Raw genomic sequence first — 17,737 nt, 5'->3', positions numbered from 1 at the left:
AAAGATAAACAAGGATCATGCGTTGGAAAAATATAAAACAACAGGCAGGCCTACACGGTAAACTTTGGCTTCCTGATTAGCTGGACTGCAAGCTTAGTCATGGATATGGCTTCAGTTAAGAGAAGAGAGGTGACAAATATGATGAGGATGAAAATGACATCTAAAGGCTCATTTGCAGAGTTTTGTTCTCAAGATCCCAGGTCAGTGGATGAGGGTCACATGTGGAATTTTGCCCTTGGACTGAAGAAAGTAAAGAGAAAGAATTGGGATGTCAGCAGAGCCAGCAGCCGTGAGTGTCAACCCCAGGGCACCTGACTTCTGTCCACCTTCACCTTCCTGAAACCCTAGAGGTCTATTTCTTCTTATCTCTGAATTCTCAGAATTCACTTTTTGATGAGTAAAGAAATTTTTAGTTCTGGTATAGTCTAGTCATTGTACTGAAAGCACCTCTAGTGGGGGAGGATAGATGACCTCCCTTAGGACTAAACGGGACACACTTGACCACACAACTTCACTGCTACATCTATGCTACAAGAGCAAGCCTTCAAGTTTACCAACATGTATGTACCAGAATGAGCAGATGCCACTGCATGTAACGCTGAAAAAGAGGCGAAAAGCTAAATGCCTATCAATAATAGCTTATGGCTTCCTGGAATTCAATTGTTTAATATATTGATCTTAGAAAGAATAATGTAGCTTCACATATACTGAGAAGAAACTATGCTGGCACTAATAATAAAAGAAGTTTCAAAACAGTATATAAGATAGGATACCTGTATTTTATAATACATGGAAATAGTATGAAATTAGGGTATTTCTCACAAGTAAACGTTTGGAAGAAAAAATAGATTTAAAATAATTACCTGAAAATTCCCATTAATCACTCCTCTACTCCTCCCAGCTCCCTCCTATCCCCATGCAACCCCAGCACTCACTTCTGAGACCACTAGAGGTTCACCTCAGATGGGGTGGAGGATGCCTGCATGATGTCCTGCTGCTGCTGGGAGAGGGGTGCATGGAGCTGGAGGTGGGTGTAGACAGTGGGATGGAGAACAAACTCTGGGTCTCACTGGGGTCGGCATCCCTCACAAACAGCTCGTCATTCACGATGCACAGACTGAAGGAAAAATGGGCCCTCAGACAACTGATGGATGGACACCCACACCCCCAATACTGACTCTGCTCCCACTGGCACTCAGCAACCAGATTCCTTCCACGTCCCTCCTCTGTGTCTGTCTCCCAGGTTCCTTGACTGGTACCTCTGCCCCTCCCCACAGAGCCCACCTTTGGAGAGACTGTCTACCACCTTCACTTGATTTATAGGTTCATCCCCAAACCAGGGGCAATTTCGCATTTACCCTTTACCACAGTGCAAGGGGTGGACAGTCTGATCCCCATTCTCAGAAGAATATACTGAGTCACACAGAGGTCATGGGAATTGACCAAGGTCACACAGCGAGTGAGTGTTGGGTCAAGGAGTGAACGCATAGGCCGATTCCAGGCCCATACTCTTCTTAACCACTAGACTACACTGCTCCTGGGATCTCCCTGCGGGCTTTCCACAATACTGAGTAAACCTAAGGTCTTTGCCACCACATTCCCACGCCCCTGAGCCCAGGCGGGGATGGGCATTCCCGCCCCCAACAGGGCTCTCACCTGCAGGAGCCAGCAGGGGTAGCGATGAAGGTCCGGGTGAAGGCACGCACACAGCCCTGAGAACTTCCTTCCACTTCAACAGCAAACAAACAACAATACCCCTTACAGCTGCATGTGCTGTACACGCTCACACTGCGGTCCCCAGTCAGGGTGTGACTGGACACTCATGCTGAGAGGGCAGTTGTTCACGGGGGCCATGGTGTCGGGAATGGGGAGGGCAACTATAGGAGCAGTCTGCACCCAGTGACAGGGTCCCTGACAACCACTACACAAGTTCACGGGATGCATTTTTCACAGTCGCCCAAGAGGTGGATACTACTACCCCATTTTGCAAATGAGGAAACTGAGAGGTTCAGTAATGGCCCAAGTTCTCAGAGTAAGAATCTGGGATGAGAGCCACCAAAATCCACAGCCTGTGTCCCCAGTGACCAGGGTGTGCAGGGCAGACAGGCATGGATGCAGCTCAGACCTGGGTTGTCTGTGGGAAGCCTGAGGGCATGAGAACACAGTGGGGAAGGGGAGGCGAGGGGTAGGGGAGGGGAGTGAAGGGAACGGAAGGGGAGGGAAGGGAAGAGAAGGGGAAAGAAAGTGAAGGGGAGGGAAGGGGTCAGGGAAGCTGAGTGGTTCTGGGTGTGAACCTGGCCAGGGGGAGGCAGCAGTGGGGCATCTGCGCTGGGGGTCTACACACACTCACCTTCCTTGAACACCCCACTGACGGAGAAGCAGAGCATCGTTTCCTGAAAGGGAAGAGCCCAGGCGCCCAGTCACCACCTCCACCTCCCACCCACCTGCGGCTTCCTGGGCCCACGCGAGGGAGGAAGCAGGCGCTCACAGTCTGGAACCACGTGTCCACCACGAAGGAGCTGAAGGCATGCTGAGTCTTGGGCAACACACAGAGGGTGTGCACAATGACACGTTTTGTGTGCTTCAGCAGCTGGACCTGCAGGTCTGTGAGGGGAGGGGAAGCGAGCGAAGGTCAAGGGCTGCCACGCTCTGGGCCCTATGATTGACCCCTTCACCGCCCTTTCCCACCCAGTCTTCCCATCACACACTCACAGGGGTCCTTGAGCTTCTTCATATTCCTGCTGTCCTTGAAATACTCGCACAAGCTGCTTCTAGGAGACAAAGAGCAACAGTGGGTGGTGGGTGTTTGCAGGAGCTGGCCTGTGTCTGCTGGGGGGCCACACGGCCCGGGAGCAGAGGCTGTACTGTCATACTCACGGGGCTGGGTCCTCGGGGTGGAAGGGAATCGTCAGGGAGAAGCAGGCCTCCTCGTGATAAGCACCCGCGAGACCCTGTCTGTCTCCATAGTCATAGATCAAGTAGTACCTGAGGGGGAGCAATGAGGACAGTCTATCTCTGTGTTCTGGGCCTCAAATGAGACTTGAAAACTCCCCTGAGCAGACCTGTGCTTAGGTGGCCTCACCTGTCCTAGCCCTTCCCCCATTGCTCAGCTTCTCAGAGGTACTTACTGCTGCAGGAATTGCAGGACTAGGCTCTTCAGCTCATCAGATCCAAAGTAGCTTCCCTGGAATCAAAACAGTCCTCAGGACCATGGCTGACACCCCCTTCTCAGGCACCACTTAAAACCCGGCTTGATCCTCCATCCTCACCTTGCAGCTTGGTAAGCGCTTGCAGGCTTCAAAACCACACTTAGCCAGTGGGGATGTCTCCTGGTCATCCTGGGGAAGAGAAGAGGATGTCAGCAGTGCAGACCAGGAGGTGGTGCTGGATGATCAGGGAAAAGGAAGGGCCCAAGAGAGGGTGAGGGTCAGAGGTGAGTGGTGAAAGGGCCCTGGAAATTCCATGGGCAGGACTACAGTTTGGATCATCACCGTGGATTCCCCAAAGCCTATGAAGAATGTGCTTGAAGAAGGTCCAGAGCGTTTGTCAGGTTCCCACAGGGACTGTACCATCCCCCTCCGCCCAGGACTTTGAAGGGTCAGTTTCAAAACTGTAACTGGGGCAAGACCTAATGGGGTTCAGAGTAGTATGTGGGTGCTGTCAGTGCCAGTTAGAGGAGTCAGTGAACAAGGAATACACTTACCAAGGTTAGTAACTTGGGGAACAATTCCAGGATGGAGCTGCCAAAATCAAGACAAAACAGAAAAGTCAGTGGAACTGTGGCGGTGACCCTCTTCCTCATGGGAGCAAGTACACCCACACCACAGCGTCCCAGGCTTCCAGGGCCCTGAACACGTCCCCCATCGACTGACACAGAGGGAGGGCAGGCCCTCCCTCCCTCCCTCCCTTCCTCTCCTTCCCCTGGGTAGCTCCCCCGCAGACTGCCTGGACTCTCTTCTCCAGTGCCACAGGGACCAGCATTTCAAACCCATGCTGCAGGGCTTCCTTCCCCTCCCTTCCTGCCTCCAGGGCCCCACTGAAGGCTGTGGGGAGAAGAGGGAATGGGGTGTGTGCCCGAGGCTCTGCTACCTCACTGGCGGTCCAGCACTCTGCCAAGACCTGGACCAAGACCTGGACTTCCCCCTTGGATGGCCCAGGGTGCTGGGGCAGGGAGGTGAGTGAGGTGGGGCTCAGGGAGGGAGATGGAGGGGGATGAAGACAGAAAGGGAGTGAAGGTACGAGGGGATAGATGAGAGAGACATATGGGCCTAGACACAAGGGAGAGAGAGAAAACAAAGGGAAGGGAAAGAAGCTTTCCCGTGGTGGGGGTAAGGGAAGAAGAGAGGAGAAAGGGGAAATGGCGCCCCATTTGCAGCTCTTCACCTGCCCCAGAATGGCTCAGACACAGCACGTAAGAATGTAAAATATGCACATGTTGGGCTGGGGGCCCACTGGGTGCTGGTTGAAACTTTGGCAGCTTTGTGATGCAGAGAGGAGAGCATAGGGCCTGTAGTCCTCCCTGAGGTCCACGTCAGCTGCCCCTTGCAAACGGGCACTTTCGGGAGTAGCTCAGGCTGCCACCGGGTAACAGAGGATGCATCTGACCTTATGTTGGTTGACATATCAGGGAAGGTGGTGCACAGGGGGTTTCTGTCTGCACACATCCCTTCTGGCTCCAGCCGCTCACCCTTGTCCATCTCCCCTGCAGACTCCACCTGTGATTATGAGGAGGAACCACATGGGCCAGAGAAACAGAGCCAGGATGGCCGTGCACCCCTAGTCGCTTCCTTTTCCTACAAATCCATTTCCCTTCCTCTGTTACCACCACATGCGCCTTCCCACTTTCCCTTCAAAGACGGATCTGGGTACCACACCTCACCTCAGTGTTGGAGAGGTTCAAGTTCTTGGTGTTGGAAGCATTCGGCATAGTGTTGGACAGGCTGTGCAGCTGGTAGGGTTTCTTATTGCTCAGGTCCAAGGCCAAAAGCTATGATGAGGAAAGAGTTAGAGTGAGGACCCCAGCAGGGGACACCTGAGACAAATCTGCCTCTTCTACCTAATCTCTCCCACCATCACCACCTGCCTCAACATTGGGTCTAAGGTCCTCACCTTGGGCATATTCCCTGGATGGATCTGCAGGGAGGCGGCCATGCCAGTTCTAGGGTTTCGTGCCATTCCAGTATCACGGGTCATCAAGTCTCCAGGAAGACAGGAGGAGGGAAACGGGGACTGAGAGGCTCCTGGCTGGTACAGCTCCAGCACCAACCCCTCCCCGAGTTACCATTCCTGAGTATCCTTTCCAGCTAGACCCCTCTGCCCTCACCTGCTCTACAATTACTGCTGTAGCCATACCAGGGTCAGAGCGGACTCTCTGGATGTCAAGAGATTGCTGGGAGGCATCATATTGTTCCTTCACGGGCAGCTGCAGAGTTAGGGATGGGGTTCAGGGGCTCTGAGTCTGAGGTGGTGATCGGGGGCAATAGGTGGGTCTGGCTGTGAGTGCACAGGTTGTGTTGAGTCTGCATTACCTTTATCTGCTCCACCTTTTCTGACCTCAGCTCCTTCAGCACAGAGTGGGGTGCATCACAGGGATCAACAAAGGTAGATATCTGTTGAGAACACAAGAGGGGCTGGGTAAGCTCCAGGAAATCTGAGCCCTGGGATCAAGCAAGACCATGCCCCTGTCCTGCCCTCTTGCCCCCAGCTAGCCCTGCTCATGCCCTTGATACATACCCTTTCATTAGCCTCATTGTAAATCTTGCCGTTGACATTCTTCAGTGCGAAGGCAATGTTGGCATTCTCAACGAAGAACTGGGCCTGCATTTTCTCATAGTGAAACTGTAGGGAGAGTGACAAGAGAAGCACAGTATGAGACCAGAGCCATTTCTCATCTGGGCCTGCCATCTACCCCGTTTCCTCTCATCGGCCTCAATGTCCTCTCTTACTTCGACTGGGGTGAAGGGGACACTGCATTGCTTCTGAATCAAATTCAGCAGCCACTTCTCATCATATTTAATACCGAAGGGAATCTAGGAGCCAAAGAAATAATTGGGGAAAGAAAAGTGATACAATGGAATCCAAGGTTAAGATAAGACCCAGCTGTGTCTTGCTTTAGGACCTTTTTCAGGCTTTAGGTACTTTCTTAAGATAGGACAATATCTGTTCTCGCTAACTTTTACACCAGACATGGACTTCCTAAATACCCTTTCTTTCCATTTAAATACTTTTCCTGAAATAATCGACTTCATATCTTTCACATGTGCTTACTTTTATAAAGTTCTAAGAGATCCTACCTAAGGCAGACTTGGCCCGCCCCTCTGACGAGGACCCCAGAGACTCAACCTCCTCCCGCACTCAGCTTGAGCCAAACTGTGTCTTCTGGTGTGGAGTTGCTCCATCTCCTTGGCAGTAGTTTCCTCCTTTGCTTTTAGACAGCCTCTCCCATGCTCCCTGCAGTCAGTCTGCTCCCTTTATATTGCTTCTCTGAACCTGCCCTCACATGATCTAGGAAGTTAACTCCTAGGAATAACAAGACAGATTACCAACTCCACTGCCACGAGAGGAAAGTTCCCAGCATCTCTACACGCGCCCAACATGACTCTCTCTGTCATCTTCTTCTACATGTTAGGTCCATTTAGCCAGCACACTCACTCTGATCTTGAACCAGCTCCCCAAGGTCTCATCCTGCCTGCTTCTCTCCATTATTCTCTCTGGAGGCTTTTGCTCTGTCTCCTTGCTAACATGGGTTTCATCTTGTTCCTGAAAATTGCCTCTCCGATGACAGGATGGAATGGCATAGGGAGCACTGTGGGGAAGTGGAGAGAAGAAAGTGGTCCGTATAGTCTTGGGAAGTCTTCTCTACATTTTCCCCAATGATAGCAGAGCTACAATAAAGACTGCTCAACCGTTAACCTGATCCCATCATTCCTCACTCTTCCAGGTTAGAGAGAAGAATGACATATTTAACTACAAGGTTTTGTTTTTCACTGGTTGATACTGGTCAGCCATGCTGCCTCGTCACTTACTATCTTGCTTGGATGTCCACGTGAGCATCACTTCTTAGTGATTCTCTATCTTGCTGCTGCTGGGAAGTGGCCTGTTGAGACCAATAGTTGTGTCTCCTTCGGTAAATACCCCGGCATCTTGCTTTTCTTTGTAAAGTGTTCACTTGATCAATGTTCTCTGAAATTGAGAACAACACATCAATGGGCCCAGTACCAGAAAAATTCCTGGGAAAGTTCTCATGGCTAATGAAGAAATATCACTGGCTTTATAATCTAAAGAGAAATGTATCACAGTGCTAAAAAAGGCTTAGAAACTTCACTGTGTTTCTGCTTCTCAGGAAATGAGAGGTGGGCAGCATTCACAGCCAAGAAGAAAACAAGCTCAGAGGAAAGGGTCTGGACCCAGGGTTTAGTCTGTGATGTTAGTCTCTGCTCTGCTTGGATCCGGTTATGTGACCTGGGACAAGTGGCTTTTCATCTCTAAGTCTCTCTTCTCTGCCCGGCTCTTGGGACACAATAAAACCTACCCTGAAATCTACCCTGGTGTGATGGTTCAAGGGTCAAAGGTGACCTCCCTGCCTGACGGAAGAATTAGACATATGAAGGATAGGTCCGATGAAAAGATCCAGAATGGAGCCTGGAGAGACATAACATGGAGAATACCAAAAGCGAGGGGGAGATAATTAAAGGAGATGCAGTGAACATACCTAACACATGGTTAATGTGAGTCCCGGAAAGAACGGGAGGGAAGAGTGGAGAAGTGGTATTTGAAGAGATCTTGGTTGAGAAGTTTCCAAAAGTAACAAGATATCAACTCAGTGTAACAGTATTATTGTAATAGGAGATAAAGTATGCTTTAAGGAAAAACAGTCCTAAAATATGCATTCATTTCATCATCATGTAAGAAAAACTCGGAAAATATGTGACCAGAAGACTCAAACTCAAAGAAATGTTACAGGCTCTTCTTTGGGCAGAAGAAATATCCTCCCAGGTGGAGGCACATAGATACAGGAAAGAAAGACTAATGACATTCGTGAATATGTAGGCAAATTTAAATGAGTGTTGACTATATAACACAATGATAGTAATTTCTTCTGGGGATTTAAATACAGAGAGAAGGAAAATGCATGACAATAAATTTGGAGGGTATATGGAATCAAAGTGTCTCAAGGTCCCCTAATTGTCTGAGGAGTTTTAAAGAACTAATTAACTAACATTAGACTGAAAGGGCAAAAATGTACATTGTAATCTGAAGGGTAAACACTACAAGAATGGCAAAAGAATGTTTACCTAGCCACATGAGGTAACAATTTAATAGTTATAAAATGTTAATCATTTCAAAGGAGAGGAAAGGCAAAAGAACTGAGAAGGGGCAAAAATAAACATACAGTAAGATAGTATATATAAACCAAATTACATCTACTTTTACATTAAAAATTTCAGATTAGTATTCCAAACAGAAAGACAGCTATTATCAGACTGGACAAGAAACCTTCCATCAAATGCTCCTGAAAAGAGACACATGCAAATTTTAATCATCTAGAAAAGCTGAAAATAAAAAAAATGGCAAAATGTATGCCTTTTCCACAGTAACCTACAGAAAGCTTGTATAACCCTATTAGTAAAAGAAAAGGTACACTTTAAAGAAAAAAGCATCACTAGAGAAAGAAGGAGATTTCTTTGTGATAACAGGTTCAATGCAATAAGGAGTTATTAATATAAAATTCTAAATTTGTATGCATGTCCTAAAATAGAGCCAAAATATGCAAAGCAAAATCTAACAGAAATAGAGCATGGTCAAATTCACAGTCACAGTGGGAAATTTTAACACAGCTCACTGAGTGATGCACAAAATGGCAGACAAAAACTCAGCTAGAGGGAGAAGGTTTCAAAATGTTACTTAAGTTAACAAATATATTTAATTGACATAGAGCAATGCACATAACAACTACTCATCGAACATTCCAGAATAGATCATATGCTGGGCAACAAAGCAAGCCTCAGTAAGCTTCTATGGACTAATACAATTTACCCTGACTAGTTAATGTAATAGTCAGTGGTAATGGTGGGTTTTCTGCCCCTCCCCCACCTCGTATAAATCCAAGGGATATTAGTTTACACAATCCCACGCCCCACCTAGGTGACCCTCCCTACTCTCCAAATCCTAGACCTGAGAAGATCACATGACTTGTGCCTTTTTCTCAGCCAGGGGAAATAATTCACCTCAGCCATGGCCATTTCCATAAGAGGGGAGGTTTTCCACATGGAATCAGAACGGGTGTGTCAGAGCCCACCTGGCCCATTTCCTCAAGAGAGTGGGAAATAGTGAGCCGAGCCCTCTGCGTGCCTTCTCTAAAGGGGGGTCAGCTTGTTGGGGGTCCTGTGGGTTGGGGTTAGGGAGGGAACCCAGAACCCCTCCTGCCCTGTGGGGATCTGAGGACAAGGTCTCGTGCTGACCAACTCACCCATGGGGTGGCCTGAAGGCAGTGATCTGTCACCACCCTCCTCACAGGCTGCTCGTGAAGAGAATCTGTGGGTCTGGAGCTGGAGGTTTGGAGAATATCAGGAAGGGCTTCCGAAGAAGGAGAGTGCAAGCCCCAAACCACTTTGTCAGAGCCACACAAACAAGATGGAGTCCTAACAGGAAGTCCCTTCCCCAAGGGCACAGAGGAGGAGAGCTCTGGGGGCCAGAGGAGACTTAACTTCCTGTAATTACTGCCCCCTGAGTTTGCTACCAGCCTAACACCCAGGGCACTCTCTCCAACTGTACCACCCTTGCAGAGGAGGCCATCTGGAATCAGGAGGCTTAAGGGACCTTGATACTTCTGGTTACAAACACAGGGAGCTCTGTATGCCAGACTCTGGATCAGCTACACTACATTGTGTTCCTTCATTCTGCAAACCCAGATAACTCTGTGTGCCAGCTGTAGGCCAGACTCTGTACTTGCTACATTGCCTCTGTTCTTTCATGAATTCCTCACAAGGGGACTCTGATATCAGAATCACCAACTTTCCAAGGTTGCTGAGGCTTACTGAGGTGCTGGAGCTTGTCTAGGGTCATTCAGATGCTACCTGGGGAAACAGAGACTGAAATTGAGCTCCACGGAATGGAAGATGACTTCTCCAAGCATAGATTTACTAAGTTATTGCTGTAGTGTGGGAGATTGTCTTAAGTTAGTACAAAGTAACAGAATTTTCTGAAAACAGTCAAATGTCTGGAATTAACCTCAGCCCACCTCAGAGAGATAATACCAAAACACAAAAAAAATACAAAAACCAAACAACAAAGAACAGACCTGAAAACTATAATCGAAATAGCAAGCAGAGTTTTGTGGGTCACTGTAATGACAGTAAAAGAAAACAAATCATGTATTTTCCTTTTAAAAAAAAAAAATGTCCTCAATGTAGATAGATACCCCTAGTGGTCAGAGCCGGAATTGTAGCTCTGAAAGTTCCAGACCAGAGAGGTTTCAAGGCAGAGGGAAGGAGAGAGGAGATTGGGCTCCAGTGCATCAGTTAGACATTTCTGGAATTTTCCACTACTTTCTGGAATTTTCCACACCATGTCCACAATCCCTTCCTGGATCTCTATGCCCTGGGAAAAGTCCAGCCACTGAGAGAGGTGAAGAAAAATCTGCACATAAGTGTGTGAACATTTGGGGGTAAAAGAAGTGTAAGACAGAAATGCACATACCACACAGATAAACTGTCAAGTCAAAAATTGAAATTTTGGGGCTTCCCTGGTGGCGCAGTGGTTGAGAGTCCGCCTGCCGATGCAGGGGACACGGGTTCATGCCCCGGTCCGGGAAGATCCCACATGCCGCAGAGTGGCTGAGCCCATGAGCCATGGCCGCTGAGCCTGCGTGTCTGGAGCCTGTGCTCCACAACGGGAGAGGCCACACCAGTGAGAGGCCTGCATACAGCAAAAAAAAAAAAAAAAAAATTGAAATTTTTTATGAAACAGTGTCATGTGAACTCTTTGATAACATGGTAAATATATGTGAACTTTTGTTGTTAGTTGCTTATTCGATATTTTTGAGTGTTCCTCTCCACAAATTAGCCTAATCACAAAATAGTAAACATTAAAAATGTATACTTAGAAAATAAAATCATTCTGCACCTTCCATCTACATGATCCCCTCGCCCTGACTCACAAATACCCAATATATCCAATGTAAGAGGATTGGTGCACATTTTCCAGATGTGTTTCCCTTTAGGTGATGTGAATACCTAACTTAAAGCATTTGTGTAGTTATGTAGTTCTATACATATTCTTTTTAAAGTTTGCAATTACATAAGTAATTTTATGCAAATTCATTTTTTCACTTATTATGACATCTTCAGATTTTCATTTCCTCAGTTAATAGTTTGTCATCTTTCCAGAGGTTATTGGAGAAGCATTTTGCTTCTTAGGCGAATTATTTGCAATTTTTTTGTCCCTTTCTCTACTGATTAACAGAAATCATTTTGGTTCTTGCACATGAGTACAAAATCTGTATTAATGTTTGAAATGTTGTCTCCCAAATTTCCAGGCTTTTAGTTTTCTTCTTTTGACAGTACAGAAATTGCTTTAATTTTCATGGATTTTTTTACTTTAAAATAATGCAGCTACGACAGAAAAGAAAATGAGAAATACATAGGGTAGCATCAAATACTAGTCCACTGGGAATTCTAGTCCACTGGGAATTCTAGATTCAAAGCCTTGAGGGGGGGCTTCCCTGGTGGCGCAGTGGTTGAGAGTCCGCCTGCCGATGCAAGGGACACGTGTTCGTGCCCCGGTCCAGGATGATCCCACATGCCGCGGAGCGGCTGGGCCCGTGAGCCATGCCGCTGAGCCTGCACGTCCGGAGCCTATGCTCCGCAACGGGAGAGGCCACAACAGTGAGAGGCCCGCGTACTGCAAAAAAAAAAGACATACAGATGGCAAAGAGCAAATGACAGTATCACCTCACACCAGTCAGAATGGACATCATCAAAAAATCTACAAACAAGGCTTCCCTGGTGGTGCAGTTGTTGAGAGTCCACCTGCTGATGCAGGGGACACGGGTTCGTGCCCCAGTCCGGGAAGATCCCACATGCCACGGAGCGGCTGGGCCCGTGAGCCATGGCCGCTGAGCCTGCGCATTCAGAGCCTGTGCTCCACAACCGGAGAGGCCACAACAGTGAGAGGCCTGCGTACCGAAAAAAAAAAATCCTTGAGAGTTTCAGGGCACAATGGAAAAGGGCTTTAGCCTAAAAAAAGCATAGGCTTTAGCCTATGCTTCTGACCTAAAATAATTCTGTAAGTCATCATTTTGTGGCAAATGAAGATTTTGTGGCAAATGAAGCATTAAGGGCAGCCCACGTACATTAAAACTAGTGGCAAAAACATTTCTTCTGCCTCTCCCTCCCATGGAGGGGATCCCATGGAGAGGATCATTTTCTCCCCTCCATGGAGGTTAACTTTCCTCTGCTTCTACCTGGGCCCCACATGCCCAGCACACCCGCCCCCACACAGTTCAATCCCTGTGGCACTCCAGGCTTAAGGGAGTGTATTTTTTCTCCATCATGAACTTCCAAGACCAAGACACGGGTGAGAGGGTTGTTTGAGTACCCTATCTGCGTGGCATTGACACCAGGGGAATTCAAAACTGCATATGTGACCCAAAAAACCTTTTATCTGTTACAAATTTATTTGAGAAATTGAAGGGAAGTTAGAAAAAGAAAACCTTGTCAATCCCAAACAAAAATGTCACATAGAAGGGAATGCAAATTATAGGAAAAATATTTTATAGGCAAATGTTTAATATTCTCATATATAAATAAATCTGATTAGTAGTAAGAGTGTCTTTCAAAGTCTATTGAAAAAAATTAAGTAACATCTATACATCACAAACATATAAAGATTAAACAAGTAAAAAAACAATTATAAATGTATGTAAGTGTGTACATATATTTACATATGCACATATACATAAACATACATAACATGAGGAAAAGTGTATACATACTGTGAGAAAAATTTGGAAAAATATATATATCATGTAAACCTGTTTATATAGTACTGTACACAGAGAAATATATCTGGGGAATATAAACTAAACTATCAAGGATGTACATCTTGCTCTGTAACAAGATGAAAATAATATAGAAAAATATTTTCTCTAATACACATTCTTGCACTTCATTAGTTTATAAAGATAGCAGTTTGAAATCAGAAAAATAACTGATGTAAAATTTTATAGCATAGTAGTATATACCTGGTTGGGAATTTCACTACAAAAATAATAGGTGTGTGGATTAACGGTATATTTCTACATCTATATGCTTTTTCACATTACTTTTGTCTCTCAATTATACACATATAGGTTGCCCATCATAGTTGGGAGGGAGAGGCAGAAGAAATGTTTTTGCCACTAGTTTTAATGTACGTGGGCTACCCTTAATGCTTCATTTGCCACAAAATCTTCCAGAAATGTCACTCTGAATGAGAACTGGCTCCCTCCATCCTTCCAAAGATTCCTGCTGAGTGATGTCTAAGCTGCAATTCTAGACACGTGGAACATAGACAACAAAATGTGGTTACTTATGTCAAGGGGATTGAAAATGGAGCCAGGAGGCTAGTAAGGAAGTAGGACTTACATATTTCTACCCCCAAATGCAACATAAACCTTTGACCTGGCCAACCTGAGACCGACTGGAACTTGTTTTCGTTATTCCCTGGAGACCAGAGCATGGCAACCAATCTGGTGCCTCAAGTGACTGAATGCCTGCCAGCACCAATCATAGTTCTGTAAAGATAACCTATATAACTTCTCTGGAATGTCTTTATATGTCACCTTTATAAACTCTTGCCATTTTTGTTTCCCTATGAGCACATTTGAGTTGCTACTCAAATCAGTGCCTCACAAATTATAATTCATAAGACCCGAAGTAAAAACTATTTTTCTTATCTGCAGCCTTCTGCATTTCTTGGTTGACAATATGTTCACCAGTTATCATGGACCGCCAATTTCTGAATTTCCTCCAGTGGAAAATTTGGGAAGAGGAAAGAAAAATTTATTAAAAGTTGCTTTGCATGGTGAGTGGTGGAAGAACACGTAAAATAAAATCATACTCAAATTGTTTTACCTAACGACTTTCTTCTTCTCTATGGTTTCACAGATAGAAATCATAGTAATAATATAGGACTCCTCTTAGAGGGCTGGTGGTCAGTAAAGGCCTGAGGTGGGAGCAAGGAGGGCAGAAGGAGTTCAGATACTTTCTACAACTGTCCTGTTAAGTTTCACAAAGTTTCTCCCAGCGTGACAAACTTCTGGGTAAGGGATTTGCACTCTGGATTTTCCAAAGGGATGAACCAGGTTACAGGGTATTTCCTTCCTGTTATATCTGGCTAGTCTCCACTCTCTCCTCTTCTGCTGGCTAAAGCCTCCTTAGGCTCAGATCTCAGCTTAAACTTCACTTCACGTGAGAAGTCTCAGACATACCCTACTGGTGTGATTACCACGAGGCATCTAGTAACTCCACCACCTTTACCATCTCCAGACACATGTTTCATGTGAAAGGGGACCAAAGACTGTGACCTCACAATGTTTCATAGGCTGTAGCAACACACAGTGGACTTAAGACTGAAATTTTCAAATATCTTGTCTGAAGAGTTGCCTCAGATTCTCTCTGCCACTTTTGAGAGGGATGCTGGGGACACAGGTCAGTTCAGCAACGGAAATGCAGAGTTCTTCCACAGACAGCAATTGGAACGTGCAGTTCAGAGAAGCTGAGGAGGCTGTGGATTGATGCTCCTTCCTCTACAAGAGCCCATGAGAGTACTACAACGAGAGTCTGTGATTTTTAGCAGGCATAGTTTTGCATGGCAAAGACCAAATGAACCTTCCAGAGGTAAAATTCCAGGTTTGAAAGTTTTTGAATAATTTGCTGCATGGAATACTCTTAAATATATTTCAAAACATTTAAATGAATTTGGAAAATAGTAAAAGAAAAATTAAGGAAGGAAGCAAAACGTTCCATTAACCCAGGATGAGTTATCATCATTTTTATATTCTCATTAATTATGCGCATAATAGGACACTGGCTTATCTTTTAATCTACACATAACACTTAATCCTTTTGACATAACTACAAACTCCATATTGTGACTTGTTCTTTACTGATAAGGAAACCGAGCCTCAGATTTCAGGCCTGGCTGAGACTAAGGCACTTTTGTGACCTTCACTGTCTTGTGATTTCAATAAATCCTGACAAGGACACTATGAGGGGAAGAATCCTCACTCCCGGGATGGGGAACCTGAGGTTTGGGACCTTAATGTCCCACACTGCCCCATGTCATGCTCCTACTCATTGGCTGATTCCAGACTGGAACCCACGTCTTCTGAACCCGAGGCCTTTACTCTTCCTACTGATTCACTCAGCCTTGCCTCAATTATAGATACGGGTATACTTTGGAAATATTGTGAGCTTGGTTGCAGACCACAGCAACATAGCAAATATTGCAATAAAGTGAGTCAAACAAGTGCTTTGGTTTCCCATTTCTTATAAAAGTTATGGTTACACTATACTGTAGACTATTAAGTGTACAATAGCATGAAGTCTAAAAAACAATGTACATACCTTAATTAAAAAATACTTTATTGCTGAAAGTTGCTACCAATCATCTGAAACTTCAGTGAGCCATAATCTTTTTGCTGTTGGAGGGTCTTGTGTCAGTTTTGATGGCTACTGACTGATTAGGGTGGTGGTGGTTGAAGGTTGGGGTGGCTGTGGCAGTTTCTTAAGATGAGACAACAGTGAAGTGTGCTGCATCGATGGACTCTCCTTGGCAGAAACGATTTCTATGCACTGTTGTTTGAAAGCATTTTACCCACAGTAGAACTTCTTTCAAAATTGGGATCTGCTAAATAGACATTTCTCCAAAGAAGATAGACAGATTGCCAACAAACACACGAAAGGATGCTCAACATCACTAATCATTAGAGAAATGCAAATCAAAGCTACAATGAGGTATCACCTCACACCAGTCAGAATGGCCATCATCAAACAATCTACAAACACTAAATGCTGGAGAGGGTGTGGAGGAAAGGTTGCACTGTTGGTGGGAATGTAAATTGATATAGTCACTATGGAGAACAGTATGGACGTTCCTTAAGAAACTAAAAGTAGAGCTACCATACGACCCAGCAATCCCACTACTGGGCATATACCCTGAGAAAACCATAATTCAAAAAGAGTCATGGACCACAGTGTTCATTGCAGCTCTATTTACAATAGCCAGGACATGGAAGCAACCTAGGTGTCCATCAACAGATGAATGGATAAAGAAGATGTGGCACATATATACAATGGAATATTTACTCAGCCATAAAAAGAAACGAAATTGAGTTATTTGTAGTGAGGTGAATGGACCTAGAGTCTGTCCTACAGAGTGAAGTAAGTCAGAAAGAGAAAAACAAATACCGTATGCTAACACATATATATGGAATCTAAAAGAAAAAAAAAAGGTCATGAAGAAACTAGGGGCAGGACAGGAATAAAGATGCAGACGTGGAGAATGGACTTGAGGACACAGGGAGGGGGAAGGGTAAGCTGGGCTGAAGTGAGAGAGTGGTATGGACATATATACACTCCCAAATGTAAGATAGATAGCTAGTGGGAAGCAGCCACATAGCACAGGGAGATCAGCTCGGTGCTTTGTGTCCACCAAGAGGGCTGGGATAGGGAGGGTGGGAGGGAGATGCACGTGGGAGGAGATATGGGGATATATGTATATGTATAGCTGATTCACTGTTACACAGCAGAAACTAACACACCATTGTAAAGCAATTATACTCCAATAAACATGTTTAAAAAAAATTGGGTCTGTCCTCTCAAAGCCTGCCACTTTCTTTATCAACTAAGTTTATGTAATACTCTAAATCCTTTGTTGTCATTTCAACAATCTTCAATGCATCTTCACCAGGGGTAGATTCCATTTCAAGAAACCACTTTCTTCTCTCATCCATAAGAAACAGCTCCTCGTCGGTTAAAGTTTCATCATGAGATTGCAGCAATTCAATCACGTATTCAGGCTCCTCTTCTAATTCTAATTCTCTTGCTCTTTCCACCACATCTGCAGTTACTTCTTCCACTAAAGTCCTGCATCCCTCAAAGTCATCCATCAACTTCTTTCAAACTCCTGTTAATGTGGATATTTTGACATCTTTCAATGAACCAGTAATGTTCTTAATGACATCTAGAATGGTAAATCCTTTCCAGAAGATTCTCAATTTACTTTGCCCAGATCCATCAAAGGAATCACTGTCTATGGCAGCTATAGCCTTATGAAATGTATTTCTTAAATAACAATACATGAGGGTTAAAACTACTCCTTGATCTATGGGTTGCAGCATGGATGTAATTTTAGCAGGCATGAAAACATTAGTCTCACTATACCTCTACATCAGAACTCTTGGGTGAGCATGTGAGTTGTCTATGAGCAGTAATATTTTGAAATAATTCTTTATTTTTCTGATCAGTAGGTCCCCAACAGTGGACATAAAATATTCAGTAAACCATGTTGTAAACAGATGTGCGGTCATTCAGTCTTTGTTGCTCCATTTATAGAGCACAGAGTAGATTTAGCATAATTCTTAAGGGCCCTAGGATTTTAAGAATGGTAAATGAGCGTTGACTTCTATTTAAAGTCACCAGCTGAATTAGCCCATTACAAGAGAGCCAGCCTGTCCTTTGAAGCTTTGAAGCCA

At 45.2% G+C, this 17,737-nt stretch overlaps 1 protein-coding gene across 1 annotated transcript; it reads right to left on the bottom strand.

Annotated features, from left to right (window-relative positions):
- Positions 1-954: 954 nt before the first annotated feature.
- LOC309978025 (nuclear RNA export factor 3-like) lies at positions 955-17,152 on the bottom strand (the record flags this gene model as incomplete). The annotated part of the gene is made up of 17 exons (XM_082864389.1): positions 955-1,117; positions 1,657-1,729; positions 2,351-2,393; positions 2,489-2,604; positions 2,713-2,771; positions 2,878-2,985; positions 3,129-3,184; positions 3,270-3,338; positions 3,704-3,740; positions 4,606-4,715; positions 4,880-4,987; positions 5,529-5,609; positions 5,734-5,838; positions 5,946-6,029; positions 6,652-6,805; positions 7,026-7,182; positions 16,951-17,152. The coding sequence occupies 17 exons, from the start codon at positions 17,150-17,152 to the stop codon at positions 955-957; spliced, it is 1,725 nt and encodes a 574-aa protein (XP_082720515.1).
- Between the last annotated feature and the right edge of the window lie 585 nt (positions 17,153-17,737).

The sequence above is a fragment of the Leucopleurus acutus genome (genome assembly GCF_964270905.1).
Source record: "Leucopleurus acutus genome assembly, chromosome: X".
Classification (NCBI taxonomy): Eukaryota; Metazoa; Chordata; class Mammalia; order Artiodactyla; family Delphinidae; genus Leucopleurus; species Leucopleurus acutus.
This window is presented reverse-complemented; position numbering and strand designations above follow the sequence as displayed.